The 17,353-nt window shown below is 51.4% G+C and overlaps 1 protein-coding gene across 1 annotated transcript; it reads right to left on the bottom strand.

Annotated features, from left to right (window-relative positions):
• Positions 1-5,113: 5,113 nt before the first annotated feature.
• On the bottom strand, positions 5,114-15,654 carry fis1 (fission, mitochondrial 1). The gene is made up of 5 exons (XM_069915350.1): positions 15,555-15,654; positions 13,892-14,024; positions 12,089-12,165; positions 11,896-12,001; positions 5,114-5,510 (listed from the first exon to the last, which is right to left on the bottom strand). Exons 1-5 carry the CDS (start codon positions 15,597-15,599, stop codon positions 5,413-5,415), a joined length of 459 nt encoding a protein of 152 aa, XP_069771451.1. The 5' UTR covers positions 15,600-15,654; the 3' UTR covers positions 5,114-5,412.
• Between the last annotated feature and the right edge of the window lie 1,699 nt (positions 15,655-17,353).

Here is a 17,353-nt window from a genome sequence, read left to right as displayed (position 1 = left end):
ACTCTTCCCCATACACTCCAGGTGTAGCTGCTGCCTGGATCCTCCCCACACAATCCAGGTGTAGCTGCTGCCTGGATCCTCCCCACAAACTCTTCCCCATACACTCCAGGTGTAGCTGCTGCCTGGATCCTCCCCACAATCTCTTCCCCATACACTCCTGGTGTAGCTGCTGCCTGGTCCCATCCCACGAACTTTTTCCCACAGACTCCAGTTGTAGCTGCTGCCTGGATCCTCCCCACAATCTCTTCCCCATAGACTCCAGGTGTAGCTGCTGCCTGGATCCTCCCCACGAACTCTTTCCCACAGACTCCAGGTGTAGCTGCTTCCTGGATCCTCCCCACAAACTCTTCCCCACAGACTCCAGGTGTAGCTGCTGCCTGGATCCTCCCCACAAACTCTTTCTCACAGACTCCAGGTGTAGCTGCTGCCTGGACCCTCCGCACGAACTCTTTCCCACAGACTCCAGGTGTACCTGCTGCCTGGATCCTCCCCACAAACTCTTCCCCATACACTCCAGGTGTAGCTGCTGCCTGGATCCTCCCCACAAACTCTTCCCCATACACTCCAGGTGTAGCTGCTGCCTGGATCCTCCCCACACTCTCCAGGTGTAGCTGCTGCCTGGATCCTCCCCACAAACTCTTCCCCATACACTCCAGGTGTAGCTGCTGCCTGGACCCATCCCATGAACTTTTTCCCACAGACTCCAGTTGTAGCTGCTGCCTGGATCCTCCCCACACACTCCAGGTATAGCTGCTGCCTGGATCCTCCCCACAAACTCTTCCCCATACACTCCAGGTGTAGCTGCTGCCTGGACCCATCCCACGTACTTTTTCCCACAGACTCCAGTTGTAGCTGCTGCCTGGATCCTCCCCACAATCTCTTCCCCATAGACTCCAGGTGTAGCTGCTGCTTGGATCCTCCCCAAGAACTCTTTCCCACAGACTCCAGGTGTAGCTGCTGCCTGGATCCTCCCCACAAACTCTTCCCCACAGACTCCAGGTGTAGCTGCTGCCTGGATCCTCCCCACAATCTCTTTCTCACAGACTCCAGGTGTAGCTGGTGCCTGGACCCTCCGCACAAACTCTTTCCCACAGACTCCAGGTGTAGCTGCTGCCTGGATCCTCCCCACAAACTCTTCCCCACACACTCCAGGTGTAGCTGCTGCCTGGATCCTCCCCACAAACTCTTCCCCACAGATTCCAGGTGTAGCTGCTGCCTGGATCCTCCCCACACACTCCAGGTGTAGCTGCTGCCTGGATCCTCCCCACAAACTCTTCCCCATAGACTCCAGGTGTAGCTGCTGCCTGGATCCTCCCCACAATCTCTTCCCCATAGACTCCAGGTGTAGCTGCTGCTTGGATCCTCCCCAAGAACTCTTTCCCACAGACTCCAGGTGTAGCTGCTGCCTGGACCCTCCGCACGAACTCTTTCCCACAGACTCCAGGTGTAGCTGCTGCCTGGATCCTCCTCACAAACTCTTCTCCACACACTCCAGGTGTCGCTGCTGCCTGGTCCCTCCCCACGAACTCTTCCCCACAGACTCCAGGTGTAGCTGCTGCCTGGATCCTCCCCACAAACTCTTCCCCACACACTCCAGGTGTAGCTGCTGCCTGGATCCTCCCCACAAACTCTTCCACATACACTCCAGGTGTAGCTGCTGCCTGGATCCTCCCCACACACTACAGGTGTAGCTGCTGCCTGGATCCTCCCCACAAACTCTTCCCCATACACTCCAGGTGTAGCTGCTGCCTGGACCCATCCCACGAACTTTTTCCCACAGACTCCAGTTGTAGCTGCTGCCTGGATCCTCCCCACAATCTCTTCCCCATAGACTCCAGGTTTAGCTGCTGCTTGGATCCTCCCCAAGAACTCTTTCCCACAGTCTCCAGGTGTAGCTGCTGCCTGGATCCTCCCCACAAACTCTTCCCCACAGACTCCAGGTGTAGCTGCTGCCTGGATCCTCCCCACAATCTCTTTCTCACAGACTCCAGGTGTAGCTGGTGCCTGGACCCTCCGCACAAACTCTTTCCCACAGACTCCAGGTGTAGCTGCTGCCTGGATCCTCCCCACAAACTCTTCCCCACACACTCCAGGTGTAGCTGCTGCCTGGATCCTCCTCACAAACTCTTCTCCACACACTCCAGGTGTCGCTGCTGCCTGGATCCTCCTCACAAACTCTTCTCCACACACTCCAGGTGTAGCTGCTGCCTGGATCCTCCCCACACACTCCAGGTGTAGCTGCTGCCTGGATCCACCCCACAAACTCTTCCCCACAGACTCCAGGTGTAGCTGCTGCCTGGATCCACCCCACAAACTCTTCCCCACACACTCCAGGTGTAGCTGCTGCCTGGATCCTCCCCACAAACTCTTCCCCACAGATTCCAGGTGTAGCTGCTGCCTGGATCCTCCCCACAAACTCTTCCCCACACACTCCAGGTGTAGCTGCTGCCTGGATCCTCCCCACAAACTCTTCCCCATACACTCCAGGTGTAGCTGCTGCCTGGATCCTCCCCACACACTCCAGGTGTAGCTGCTGCCTGGATCCTCCCCACAAACTCTTCCCCATACACTCCAGGTGTAGCTGCTGCCTGGATCCTCCCCACAATCTCTTCCCCATACACTCCTGGTGTAGCTGCTGCCTGGTCCCATCCCACGAACTTTTTCCCACAGACTCCAGTTGTAGCTGCTGCCTGGATCCTCCCCACAATCTCTTCCCCATAGACTCCAGGTGTAGCTGCTGCCTGGATCCTCCCCACGAACTCTTTCCCACAGACTCCAGGTGTAGCTGCTGCCTGGATCCTCCCCACAAACTCTTCCCCACAGACTCCAGGTGTAGCTGCTGCCTGGATCCTCCCCACAAACTCTTTCTCACAGACTCCAGGTGTAGCTGCTGCCTGGACCCTCCGCACGAACTCTTTCCCACAGACTCCAGGTGTAGCTGCTGCCTGGATCCTCCCCACAAACTCTTCCCCATACACTCCAGGTGTAGCTGCTGCCTGGATCCTCCCCACAAACTCTTCCCCATACACTCCAGGTGTAGCTGCTGCCTGGATCCTCCCCACACTCTCCAGGTGTAGCTGCTGCCTGGATCCTCCCCACAAACTCTTCCCCATACACTCCAGGTGTAGCTGCTGCCTGGACCCATCCCACGAACTTTTTCCCACAGACTCCAGTTGTAGCTGCTGCCTGGATCCTCCCCACAATCTCTTCCCCATAGACTCCAGGTGTAGCTGCTGCTTGGATCCTCCCCAAGAACTCTTTCCCACAGACTCCAGGTGTAGCTGCTGCCTGGATCCTCCCAACAAACTCTTCCCCACAGACTCCAGGTGTAGCTGCTGCCTGGATCCTCCCCACAAACTCTTTCCCACAGACTCCAGGTGTAGCTGCTGCCTGGACCCTCCGCACGAACTCTTTCCCACAGACTCCAGGTGTAGCTGCTGCCTGGATCCTCCCCACAAACTCTTCCCCAAACACTCCAGGTGTAGCTGCTGCCTGGATCCTCCCCACAAACTCTTCCCCATACACTCCAGGTGTAGCTGCTGCCTGGATCCTCCCCACACACTCCAGGTATAGCTGCTGCCTGGATCCTCCCCACAAACTCTTCCCCATACACTCCAGGTGTAGCTGCTGCCTGGACCCATCCCACGAACTTTTTCCCACAGACTCCAGTTGTAGCTGCTGCCTGGATCCTCCCCACAATCTCTTCCCCATAGACTCCAGGTGTAGCTGCTGCTTGGATCCTCCCAAGAACTCTTTCCCACAGACTCCAGGTGTAGCTGCTGCCTGGATCCTCCCCACAAACTCTTCCCCACAGACTCCAGGTGTAGCTGCTGCCTGGATCCTCCCCACAAACTCTTCCCCACAGACTCCAGGTGTAGCTGCTGCCTGGATCCACCCCACAAACTCTTCCCCACACACTCCAGGTGTAGCTGCTGCCTGGATCCTCCCCACAAACTCTTCCCCACAGATTCCAGGTGTAGCTGCTGCCTGGATCCTCCCCACAAACTCTTCCCCACACACTCCAGGTGTAGCTGCTGCCTGGATCCTCCCCACAAACTCTTCCCCATACACTCCAGGTGTAGCTGCTGCCTGGATCCTCCCCACACACTCCAGGTGTAGCTGCTGCCTGGATCCTCCCCACAAACTCTTCCCCATACACTCCAGGTGTAGCTGCTGCCTGGATCCTCCCCACAAACTCTTCCCCATACACTCCAGGTGTAGCTGCTGCCTGGACCCATCCCACGAACTTTTTCCCACAGACTCCAGTTGTAGCTGCTGCCTGGATCCTCCCCACTATCTCTTCCCCATAGACTCCAGGTGTAGCTGCTGCTTGGATCCTCCCCAAGAACTCTTTCCCACAGACTCCAGGTGTAGCTGCTGCCTGGATCCTCCCCACAAACTCTTCCCCACAGACTCCAGGTGTAGCTGCTGCCTGGATCCTCCCCACAAACTCTTTCCCACAGACTCCAGGTGTAGCTGCTGCCTGGATCCTCCCCACAAACTCTTCCCCAAACACTCCAGGTGTAGCTGCTGCCTGGATCCTCCCCACAAACTCTTCCCCATACACTCCAGGTGTAGCTGCTGCCTGGATCCTCCCCACACACTCCAGGTATAGCTGCTGCCTGGATCCTCCCCACAAACTCTTCCCCATACACTCCAGGTGTAGCTGCTGCCTGGACCCATCCCACGAACTTTTTCCCACAGACTCCAGTTGTAGCTGCTGCCTGGATCCTCCCCACAATCTCTTCCCCATAGACTCCAGGTGTAGCTGCTGCTTGGATCCTCCCCAAGAACTCTTTCCCACAGACTCCAGGTGTAGCTGCTGCCTGGATCCTCCCCACAAACTCTTCCCCACAGACTCCAGGTGTAGCTGCTGCCTGGATCCTCCCCACAAACTCTTTCCCACAGACTCCAGGTGTAGCTGCTGCCTGGACCCTCCGCACGAACTCTTTCCCACAGACTCCAGGTGTAGCTGCTGCTGGATCCTCGCCACAAACTCTTCCCCACACACTCCAGGTGTAGCTGGTGCCTGAACCCTCTTCATGAACACTTCCCCACACACTCCAGGTGTAGCTGATGCCTGAACCCTCCCTATGAACTCTTCCCCACACACTCCAGGTGTAGCTGGTGTTTATTCATTTTAGAAAGCTGTTATTGAGAATTCAGTCCAGATATTTTCATGAGGCGTAACTGAGCAACCATTCCAGGAATATTCACTGACACAATATTAGAAAGTATTTAAATATTGTACATAGATTACACTATCATTTTCAATATAAAGCTTTGTTGCAGGGAAAAAACTTCAGTCCTGCCAGGAATCTTTACCTTGCCTCAGAGTTAGAGGCACGGGGGGAAGGGGAGTGAGATCATTAGGTTACAGGACAGCACTCGCGCCCTCTTCAGTCACGTTGGTCAGGATTTCCCTTTGCTCACAGCCAATCCAATCAGTCCTGCCATTCCGGCTAATCCAATGACTGCACCCCCAACGATCGCCATGCCCAACAGGCCATCTGTGAAGAGGAGGAATGGAGAGGTCAGTGGCGGAGTTGCCAAGTCCCACCTTGCACTGTTGGTGGTTCCATGGTTCTCCCCGGGGACCCTAATTCCCCCCTCCACCTCCAGGAGCCTCAGAAGCCACGTCTTCCCCATAGTGTTTATATTCCCTTGGGAGTTTGCAGAGGTTCAGCATAACATCAGGAGCCCTGGCAAATCTCTACAGACGTGCGCTAACCGGCTGCATCTCCTCTGGTGCAGGGACATCGATACTCCCAAAAATAAAGCCCTGCAAAAGGTCGTGGACATGGCCCAGCACATCACAAGGAAAACCCTCCCCACCATCGAGAACATCAAAGGGGAACACTGCCGTCGGAGAGCAGCAGCAATAATCAAGGATCCCCATCACTCAGCATGCGCTCTGTTCTCGCTGCTGCCGATGGAGAGAGGTACCGGTGCCACAAGATTTGCAGCACCAGGTTCAGGAACAGCTGCTCCCCCTCCACCATCAGACTCCTCAACGACAAACTCAATCAGGGACTCATTTCGGGACTCTTACCTGTGCACTTTACTGATTTTTTTACACTCCCAATTAGTGGTAATTCTGCTGTGCCGTCAGGAAAAAGAGTCTCAGGGTTGTATGTGATTCATGTATGTCCTCTGATAAGAAATCTGAAATCTGCCAACCAGCAAACAGATGGGTGATGTAATGGACGGTGAGGAAGGACATCCGGGTTTACAACAGGTTCAACATCAGTTGGGAAGGTGGGCCAAGGGCTAGGAAATGCAATTCAACACTGCACTTTGGCACATCAAACCAAAGCTGGACTTATACGGGGAATGGTAGGGCCCTGGAGAGCAGAACGGAGAGACCATGGGGTACAGGTGCTTTGTTCCTCGACTCTGATGGACAAGAAGGCGTTGGAATATTGGCCATCATTGGGCAGGCTACAAAGTGTCACATTTGGGACCTCTTGCTTCAGATGTAGAGATGTTGGTGAGGCCACACTTGGACTGTGTGCCCAGCTACAGGAAGGACACCAATAAATTGGAAAGGGTGCAGAGAAGATTCACCAGGATGCTGCTGGGACTGAAGGGGTGAAGTTATAGGAAAAGCTTGGATAAGATGCATCTTTATTCTTTAGAACCGAAGGGTGATCTTATGGAGGAGGGGCAACCAAGCCATGGACCCCGCAACATTTTCCAATTTTTAAGTAGCCCAGGGTGAATTTTAAAAATTAAATGTGGCCCATGAGAACATAGTTTAACAATAACTACTCTGCGTGTACATTGCACTTCTTAGTATCAACACTAGATGTCGCTGCCAACCCATTAGACCACAATGTTACTCAGTGATGAAAGGATTTACTTCGGTTAAACATGACACGGTGGGAAATGAACATTTCCACAGAAGTCATGGGGAAGTGTGTTTGTTTGATTTGCAAGGAATCGGTTAACTTTAATAACCTAGGTACAGATTTACAAATTGCATCACAGTCATTCAGATGGATACTCGGCCCACGAACTGTATTCACTGAGAACTGTGGAGAATGTTGAGAATTCCTTGTCCCTTTCTTCATCTTCCCTCTAGTTCTTATCTCTCACCCAGCTTTGTTATTTTGCGTGGCTTTTTGAATGAGTTTTATTGCATTCAGTTAAAGAGCAGCAGATACAAAAATGCCGACTGTAATATGTGAGCACGTCAATAAACTACTGTCATGTCAATGGTTAAACTGTTCACTAACGTCAGAAAGTTATTTTGATAGAAAAATAATTTTTGATTGAACAGGGGTTTTCTGGTCTAACAACACCGTTTTACTTGCAGTGAAAATGGCCCGTGACTCCTTATATTTCTGTGTGTGACCCACAACCAAAAAGGTTTGCCCATCCCTGTTAAAGAGATTTACAAAATCATGCAAAGGCCATGACATAAACGAGCACTCGCAGTCCCCCCACCCCCCGTCCACCCCCCCCCACCGACAGATGTTCGAGAAAGAGGCCACATGTTCAAGGGGAGAGTGGAAAGATTCAGGAGTGATCTGAGAGGCAGCAGAGGGTGGTTTCGTTTCTGGAATCAGCTGCCAGAGGAAGTGGTTACAATGTCAACATTCAATAAATATTTGGCCAGATTTGTGGATTGGAGGCTCTTCGAGGGAAGTGGACCAAATGCAGGCAAATTGGATGTGCTAGAAGGCCAGTTTGGGCCAAAGGGCCTGTTCTATGTGTGGCCAATGACAACACCATCATTGTTGGGTGAACAGTTCATGTATTGTCATCCAATTGTACCAGTACAACCTATCGAAACAGTGTTCTCCGGACGTCCATGTAGAACATCACAAACACGTGTAGACATAAAACACAAACGATACACATGTACAGCACATATATTAAAATAAATAGGATTAATGAATAGTCGAGTCCCAGGGAGTTGTATTAGCAGTCGTTCAGCGTTCTCACTGCCTGTGGGAAGAAGCTGTTCCTCAGCCTGGTGGTGCTGCCTCCAATCCTCCTGGATCTCTTCCCCGACGGAAGTAGATGTTAGATGCAATGTTCGATGTGCAAGGGGTCCTCAATGATTTTGTGCGCCCTCTTTAAACAATGGTTCAGGTAAATCACATCAATTTGGAGGTGTGGGGGTGCAAGAGGAAGACCGCACTGATTCTTTCTGCTGCTTTTATGGTCCTGTGGATTGACCTCCAATCCGATGCTCTGCAGTGACGTACCGCACTGTGATGCAGCCAGCCTGGACTCCTTTAAAATGTGAACAGGGTGGTGGCCAGTAGCCTTGTCCGTCCCAGCCTTCTAATGAAGTACAGTCACAGGTAGCGCATAGGATGGGGACCAAGAACCTGACAGGGCAGTGCCAGAACAAACTGTTCCTCTAAACATCACCAAGATCAAGGAGGTCCTCGTTGACCAGGCACCTGCCTTCATTGAAGGAATGGCAGTGGAGAGGGTTCATAGCTTCAAGCTCATGGGAGCCCACATATCAGAGAATCTCCCCCTCACCAACGCCTCTACTTTCTAAGGAGTGGAGAAGATTTGGCACATTGTCGCATGCTCTGTCAAACTTCAACAGGTGCACAGTGACAAGTAAACTGGTTGCATCACACGCGGTCCGGGAATTCAAATGCCCAGAACAGCCTCTAACCTCCCGTCCATTGAAGACATCTACATGAGGCGCTGCCTCTAGAAGGCAGCCTTCACAAAGGACTCACCTCACCCTGATCACTGCTCCACTCCGCCTGAAGACCAGCTCCTCTGTGTTCCCCCCCTAACATCCATCAAAGCTCATGATACTCATTGTTCCTGAACCTTAAAACACCCCAGGACTTCCAAAAGATCTAAAAACAACACTGGAGAAACTCAGCAGGCCAAGGTAAAAAATACATAATTGACATTTCAGGCTTGAGCCCTTCGACTAAGTTTAGAAAAAATGTCACCAGGCACCTGATCAAGAGTTGGGAGGGGGTGGTCGCAAAGGCAGGAGGAGCTAGGTGGGGAAGGGAGGGAGGGGACATTTACTTCCAACATCTGTCTGCACTATTGAACCACTTTTTGTATATACTACAACTGTAAATATTTATCCTTTTAACGTGACCCTCCGTCCTTTTACATTTATCATCTCCTTTTCAGTTTCCTGGGATCATTTTAATTTATATCCAGTAAAATCTCCATTATGTGGAATTCAAGCAACAGGCAGCCTCCAGTGGTAAGAAAAAATTGTGGAAAATAAATAGTTAAAAATACGAAAGTTTAAAATTGGCATCCCCAGCGGGCAGTTCACCAGTCACGCATCATGTAATCTCAAGCAACTGGGAAATACACTTAACTGGCATCGACCAATCCCAATGGGTGCCAGATACTGGGGGGGGTTTTTACTGAATTGTTGGTGAACCTTGTGTCCCTGTCTGGCTACAGTCAGCAACAATTTCAGTGCCTCTGTGCGACGCATATGACGAGGCACGTCGGTGTGGTAAGGGAGTGTGGAACTGAAATGGACGGCACTGGGAGGTCCCAGTTATTGCAGCGGAGAGCTAAGGTGCTCAACAAAGCAGTGTCCCAGTCTGCGTCCAGCCTCCCCATGTAGACTGCTCTGGGTCTCACACGCTGGAAGTAGGCTCTTCAGTCCATGGCAACAAGCAGAACCCACACACTTTATTCCCCCACTCATTCATCAATTACCCACCCCCCCCCCCACCCAATTCTTCTCAAGTCATAGTGCAAGAATGTTCTAGGCCACAGGACCATACAACAGCTGCACACATCTATCAACTGGAAACTTCTAAACCGGAAAAGCACAGGTGCCAAAACAAAGATTGCCTAGTTTAGTTCCACCTAAACTAACCATTTATTTTTTTTTTTACACTGAATTTATTTATTTTAGACTGAAGTGGGCAAGGCTATCGGCCACCATCATGTCAACCTTCTACAGGAGCTCCATCGAGTGTCACAGTGGGGTACAGTTGCTGCAGAGAAATGAATCCAATCCACAGGATTGGCAGAGAGGGTCACTGGAGTCTCTCTCCTCCATCGATGTGATCTATCGGGATCGTCGTTTGAAGAAGGTGCACAAAATCATTCCACCCCGCACGCTGCATCTTTCAGCTGCTCCCATCAGGGAAGAGATACAGGAGGATCATAACCAGCACCACCAGGCTGAGGAACAGCTTCTTCCCACGGGCAGTGAGAATGCTGAACGACCAAAGGAACTACCCACACTGACCCTCTGAGATTCTCATATTCATGAAACAATATTTATTTGTATAGATGAACATTTGTCCTGCCTATGTATTGCTTGTCTGTGTGTTATGTCTGGGTGTGTGTCTGTGTGTTTTGCACCGAGGACCGGAGAACGTTGTTTCATCGGGTTGTACTTGTACAATCAGATGGCAATAAACGTGACTTGACCAGAGGTCCTCTGGTTGGTCCAGGAGATAGGGCTTCAGGAGTGTTTTACAAGAGTGTTTTGCAGAGGCAGGATAACGGGACAAATTTCAGAATTCAGCTGGGGCGGTTCAGCACATGGATCGACAAGATCAGAAATGGAGAAGGCTGTCTGGGAGCAAAGGGGACCGCAGGGAATTGGAGGGCATGGCTTAGAATGATTCAAAAACAAACTTAAAACTGAGCAAACAACGAGCTGCTGAAGGGACTCAGCATAATGAGTAGGACGCCATACAGGCCATTCAGCCCACAATGTGGTGCTGACTCCACAACAATCTACCCCCTCCAAGCTTTGCCTTCCCACCTCTGTGACCTGTTGCCCCTCCTCCCTCTTTATTTAGACTCCTCCCTGCTTTATATTCGTGCGGTGATGATGAGCTCAGACCTGAAATTTCAGTGACATCCCTTCCCATGGACGCTGCATGACCTGCTGAGTTTCCGCAGCTTGTGCGCCACGCACAGAGACATGTTAGCCGAGAGTGGAATCGTACTCACAGTGGCAGGGCTTAGTGGGCACGACTTGCGATGGAAAATATTTGGTATATAATAGTCAAATCCCCCCACTTTTGGCCTTGGCCACCTGCCCATCTGAACTCCCAACGCCTCCAACGACACAGGTACAGGTCAAAAGTAGTACGTCTAATAGTTGACCCCCTAAATTTTACCCCAAAAATTGGCCCACAAAATTTGACGATTACCGCGTATATACAGCATATGAACTTATTGGAACTAATACAGATGAGCAGTTTCAAACTACATTCACGAATAAATATTATTGTGTACACGAGTTTCCTAATATTTATAAAGTTTTGTAACAAAATGTGCATGTAAGAGTAAAAACGTGTAGGTGATATTTTTTCATGTCTAGTAGCTATCAGACACCTGAAACATAGAGAAATAGGTGCAGCAGGAGGCCACTTGGCCCTTCAAGCCTACCCCACCATTCAATATGATCATGGCTGATCAGTCCCCAGTTCCTGCCTTCTTCCCAGCCCCCCCTTAGCCACAAGGGCCAAATCTAACCTACTCTTAAATATTGACAAGGAGGAACCGGCCTCAACTACTTCCTGTGGCAAAGAATTCCACAGATCCACCACCCTCTATCGTATGTGGCTCTGACGTTCTGCAAGCGCCCACCCCTGGTGCATGGCATTACAATCAAAGCATCTGCAGACTTTCCTGCTTTAATCCACAACAAATCTAATCCTTCCCTTATCAGAAACGGTCAGTCAAAATTTCAGGATGGGACCCATTGTCCAGACCCAAAGTCTGCCCATCTCTCTCTCTCTCTCTCTCTCTTTCTCTCCAAACGCTGCTTCACCCAGAATTCCTCCAGCAGTTCGTGGTTTGCTCAAGATTCCAGTGTCTGCAGGTTTTGTGTCGGTCTCAAAGGAGGGATGGTTTGAGGACTTGGGGTGGGGTTTCCTAGTTGGATGTGCGGATTTCCTATCTCACCTCTCTGCATCTTCTTGTTGATGAGTTTCTCCAGCTCCAAGCACTGCTGGTTCTGCGGTTCATTTTTCAGCATTGTACGAATGAATTTCAGAGCTTTCTCGTACTCCTGCAAAACAGAGGAGCCTTCTCAAACCGCTGAAAAATAGGAACCACCCAGCCAAAGCCACAGTCAGAAAGTACTGCGGTCATTCACCTTCAACCTGTAATTCCCGACCGCCAGGTAGAAAATGTAATCTCTCTGCTCCTCCTTGGATGCATTGGGATACAACTCTGAGGGGCGAGAAAAGAGAGCAGTGAGAGGCAGGCAGCAAGGGAACATTAACACAGGAACTGCAAAATGAGGCTCAGTCTATGCATCAGAATGGCCGGGAAGATTGCTGGCATCTCACTTTCCTCTACTGACGATATTTAGATGCGCAGCATGGTAACAGGCCCTCTCAGCCCATGTTGCCTAATTAACCTGCAACCCCTGTACAAGGTTCGTTGTCTGAAGGGGGTGCAGAAAATCACTGAGGACCCCCTTCCACCCCGCACACAGCGTCTTTCAGCTGCTCCCATCAGGGAAGAGCATCAGAGCCAGCACCACCAGGCTGAGGAACAGCTTCTTCCCACGGGCAGTGAGAATGCTGAACGACCAAAGGAACTGCTCACACTGACCATCCGAGAATCACATATTTACAAGACAATATTTATTTATATTACGAAATACTTGTCCTGCATATGTATTGTTGGTCTGTATATGTGCTATGTCTGGTTGTGCGTCTGCTTGTTTGGCATGGAGGACCGGAGAACACTGTTTTGTCGGGTGGTACGTACAATCAGATGACAATAAACTTGACTTGTACGTGGGAGGAAACCGGAGCACCAGGAGGAAATCCATGCAGACGGGGAGAATGTATAAACTCCTTACAGACAGTGCCTGTTCAGGAGCTTTGCTTCAATAGGGCTTAGATAATTATCAAGGACCCTTTCCATCCAGCACACAGGATCTTTGACCCACTACCATCAGGAAGGAGGTACAGGAGCTTCAAAATCAGGATGGCCAGGCTGGGGGACAGTTTCTTCTCACAGGCTGTGAGATTGATGGACGATGTCCTGTAACGGAGTAAATCATTTCAAAATATATAGATTTTAAATTATATCTTTATGCATAAATGATTAGTATTTGCAGTTTATTATGTGTGTCTCTCTGCCTCTCTCCCTTCCCTGCATCTCTCCCTTCCCTGCATCTCTCCCTCTGTGTGTGTGTGTGTGTGTGTGTGTGTGTGTGTGTGTGTGTGTGTGTGTGTGTGTGTGTGTCTCTCTCTCTCTCTCTCTCTCTCTGTGACACCATGCTGTTTCATCTTGAAAGCAGAGAGCCTGACTCCAGACCAGCTCACTTAGTCAACATTTACTCAGGACAAGCAGGGTCCAAGAATTGCATCGGCCCTTGGCTGAACTGCTCTTCTTTGTGGCTGGAGGCTTCACCCCAAGGTTGAAGTGGCTAACATAAGGTGGTACAGTTTTAAGGTGCTTGGAAATAAAGGGGTAGGGGGGAGAGATGCAACAGGTAAATTCTTCACATAGAGAGGGTGGGGGCAGGTAACGGTGGTGGAGGAAGGGACAATGGGGTCTTTTAAGAAACCATTAGACAGGTTGGTAGAACTGAGAAAAATGGAGGGTTGTGCAGTGGAGAAATTCTAGACAGTTGGGTAGAGGGAAGTGGACTGCATCAACATTGGTTCTGTATCTTTACCTTTGCTGCATTAAAGACGCTGTCTGACCTGCTGAGTTTCTCCAGCATCATGTTTTTACTTCAACCTTGGAGTCTGCAGACTTTTGTGTTTTACTATTAGAGTCGATTTTTGGGTCGGCACAGCACTGTGGATCAAAGGGCCTGTACTGGGCCTCAGATTTCTACTTTTTATGAACTTTCCCCTCCCGCCATCTCAGAGAGTCCCACGGCCACAGGATCCTCACCCATCCAAGATTGGAGTGCACCCAGGGCATGCCTCACCTTCCAAGATCGCAACGCCTTTGACAATGTCGGTAGAGTACTTGCTTCGGATTAGGCACCAGGCGTACTCAAACTGTGTGGCTCTGGACAGAGAGCCCTGCTTCAACTCCTGGTTGTACTTCTTCTCAAACTTCTGCAAGACAGTCCACATGCCAGTGAGATGGGAACGGCGGCGACCACCACGGTGCGAGGGAATGGCGGTGACCACCCCGGTGCGAAGGGAATGGGGGCAACCGTCCCGGTGCGAAGGGAACGGCGGCAACCATCCCGGTGCGAAGGGCAACAGTGGCAATTGTGCCAGTGGCAAGGAAGTGGTGGTGACCGTGCTGGTGAGAAGGAAACAGCGGTGACCACCTCGGTGAGAAGGGGTTGCCAGTGGCAATGGAATGGTAACCGCGCTGGTGAGAAGGGAACGGCAGCGACCACACTGGCAGGATGATGCTGGATGCAAACCTGCCCTGATCACCACCTCCCCCAAACCTCACTCCAACACTGCCAACCTCCACACATCAACTAACCCCCATCTCACTCTTCCTCTTCCCTGGGGACTCAGGATGCCAGCATCCCCTTTGCTCACCTTCTATCCCATTTCCTCTCCACCTCACACAGGGCTTATGCTACTCACACCAACACTGTTCCCGACTCCAATTTACACACCCATCTCAATACATTCCCAGCATACCCACTCCAGGCCATTACAAAGTCTCTCTCATTTCTCTTCTCTCTTTCTCCTTCTCCCTTCCCTCTCTCCCTCCCCTCTCTCCCTCCTCCCCTCCCACCTCTCTCTCCCATCTCCCTTTCTCTCCTCCCACCTCTCTCTACTTCTTTCTCCTCCTCCTCCTCCCCTTCTCTCTTCCCCCTTACCTCTCTCTCCCTCTCCCATCTCCCTTTCTCCTTCTCCCCTTCCCTCTCTCCCTCCTCCCCTCCCACCTCTCTCTCCCATCTTCTCCCCTTCCTTCTCTCCCTCCTCCCCTCCCACCTCTCTCTCCCATCTCCCTTTCTCCTTCTCCCCTTCCCTCTCTCCCTCCTCCCCTCCCACCTCTCTCTCCCATCTCCCTTTCTCTCCTCCCACCTCTCTCTACTTCTTTCTCCTCCTCCTCCTCCCCTTCTCTCTTCCCCCTTACCTCTCTCTCCCTCTCCCATCTCCCTTTCTCCTTCTCCCCTTCCCTCTCTCCCTCCTCCCCTCCCACCTCTCTCTCCCATCTTCTCCCCCTCCTCCCCTCCCACCTCTCTCTCCCATCTCCCTTTCTCCTTCTCCCCTTCCCTCTCTCCCTCCTCCCCTCCCACCTCTCTCTCCCATCTCCCTTTCTCTCCTCCCACCTCTCTCTACTTCTTTCTCCTCCTCCTCCTCCCCTTCTCTCTTCCCCCTTACCTCTCTCTCCCTCTCCCATCTCCCTTTCTCCTTCTCCCCTTCCCTCTCTCCCTCCTCCCCTCCCACCTCTCTCTCCCATCTTCTCCCCTTCCTTCTCTCCCTCCTCCCCTCCCACCTCTCTCTCCCATATCCCTTTCTCCTCCTCCCCCTTCTCTCTACTTCTGCCTTCTCCTCCTCCCCTTCCCACCTCTCTCAAATTCTGTCTTCTCCCCTCCCCTCCCCTCCCCTCCTCCCCTACTTCTGCCTTCTCCTTCTCCCTCTCCCCAACCCCGAGCCATGAACAGTATTTACCAGCAGATCCGAAGAAGACACCGTCTCATTTACAATCGCCTCCATCGTTCCGGAAGTTGGGCTTCGTCACTTTACCTCTTGCGCCTGCGCAGATGCCATGGTTGTTGCGGGCAGCGACCCGGTTCACAGGGTGCCGCCATGTTTTGTGCTGGCATCAGCGGGTCGCCGGTGGTTCCGGGCTCCGACTCGGATTGGTCGGGGCACGCACCACTCCTTCGACTCGGATTGGTCAGGGCACCTCATCTTCGACTGGGATTGGTCATGGCACCTCACCTTTGACTGGGATTAGTCAAAGCACCTCATCTTCGACTGGGATTGGTCAGAGCACCTCATCTTCGACTGGGATTGGTCAGGCCACCTCTCCTTCGACTGGGATTGGTTAGGTCACCTCACCTTCGACTCGGATTGGTCAGGTCACCTCACCTTCGACTCGGATTGGTTGGGGCACCTCACTGTGAGAGATGGGAAAATTGACCTAAAATTATGAACATGGAAGAAACTAAAGTTCATCAGTAAAATGGCTGAAACCAGTTCAAACAGGATAAGTTTGGGGCTTAGGATGCAGGAAAGCAGAGTCAGCACGATTAACATAAGAATCTTCTATCCTTTGTGACAAGACCATAGGACTAAGATAAGGAATGGTAAGGTACAATAGAATGTAGGAAGTTGAGGTAGTCTGGATCAGATAAGGGTCTCCTAGCCCTGGACAGAAGTACCAAGTCATACATTTCTAATTAGCTAACCATACACAGATTTATACATATGAAATTAGCCAACCCTAGATAGAATGAGTCAACTCTGCATATTAAGAGACTGTAGCCCAGAGAATCAGGAAGGTGTGAATAAGGACAATGACATGATGGGGCACCCACAGGATACCCCCTGGTCCTCCAAGTGTACTGAAACTGCACGTAGGCAGGAAGAATTACCTATGCCAAACCCATCCAGGGGGCAGAAGAATGTAAGGGGGAGGGCATTCTGATACTGAAATTGACTGTATAAAAGTTGGGTGAGCCCCAGTATGTGTGTGTATTCCCAGGGTAAGGGGAAGCACCCAACTTTGCATTGTTGTAGTAATAAATGTTCTTTGTTCTCAATTTTTGTCTCGAGCAATTTCTTTAAAGGTACTTTAATTCCTAACAAATGGGGGCTCGTCCGGGATCACACTCCCTCCACTGACAGAGTACCCCGACGACGAGAGTAGGTGCACCCCGGCTGATTCAGCTGGACTCACGGGCGACGGGTGGCTGGTCAGTGGAAGAAGCGAGTGATATCCGAGAAGAGGCATTGAGAACAAACGGCGGAAGGACGCGCGCTAGAGCAGTACTGCCAGAACTCGGTAAGAGTATTTTACTTGTTCCTAAGTATGGGAATAGCGGGCAGTAGAGATGAGAGTCCTGACACAGGACGTGACCACCAGATAGCTACGTACAGCCCGCTTGGGATGATGTTATCTGAGTGGGGCACAGGAAAGACCCGCGGTAAAGACAAAATAGCGGGCAGTAGAGATGAGAGTCCTGACACAGGACGTGACCACCAGATAGCTACGTACAGCCCGCTTGGGATGATGTTATCTGAGTGGGGCACAGGAAAGACCCGCGGTAAAGACAAACTGACGACGGTCAGGTATTGTTGTAATGAATGGGTGAGATACCCGGTTAAAGGGAGCTCCGTGTACTGGCCAAAATTCGGATCCGAGGATGAATGGATGTGTGAAGCTTTGAACTTATGGCTCTATCAAAACCAGAAAGACAATGTTGAGAGCAGGGAATATGCAGCCTGCTGGCTCAAGGGATCCA

Source organism: Narcine bancroftii, chromosome 2 (genome assembly GCF_036971445.1).
Source record: "Narcine bancroftii isolate sNarBan1 chromosome 2, sNarBan1.hap1, whole genome shotgun sequence".
NCBI classification, from domain to species: domain Eukaryota; kingdom Metazoa; phylum Chordata; class Chondrichthyes; order Torpediniformes; family Narcinidae; genus Narcine; species Narcine bancroftii.
This window is presented reverse-complemented; position numbering and strand designations above follow the sequence as displayed.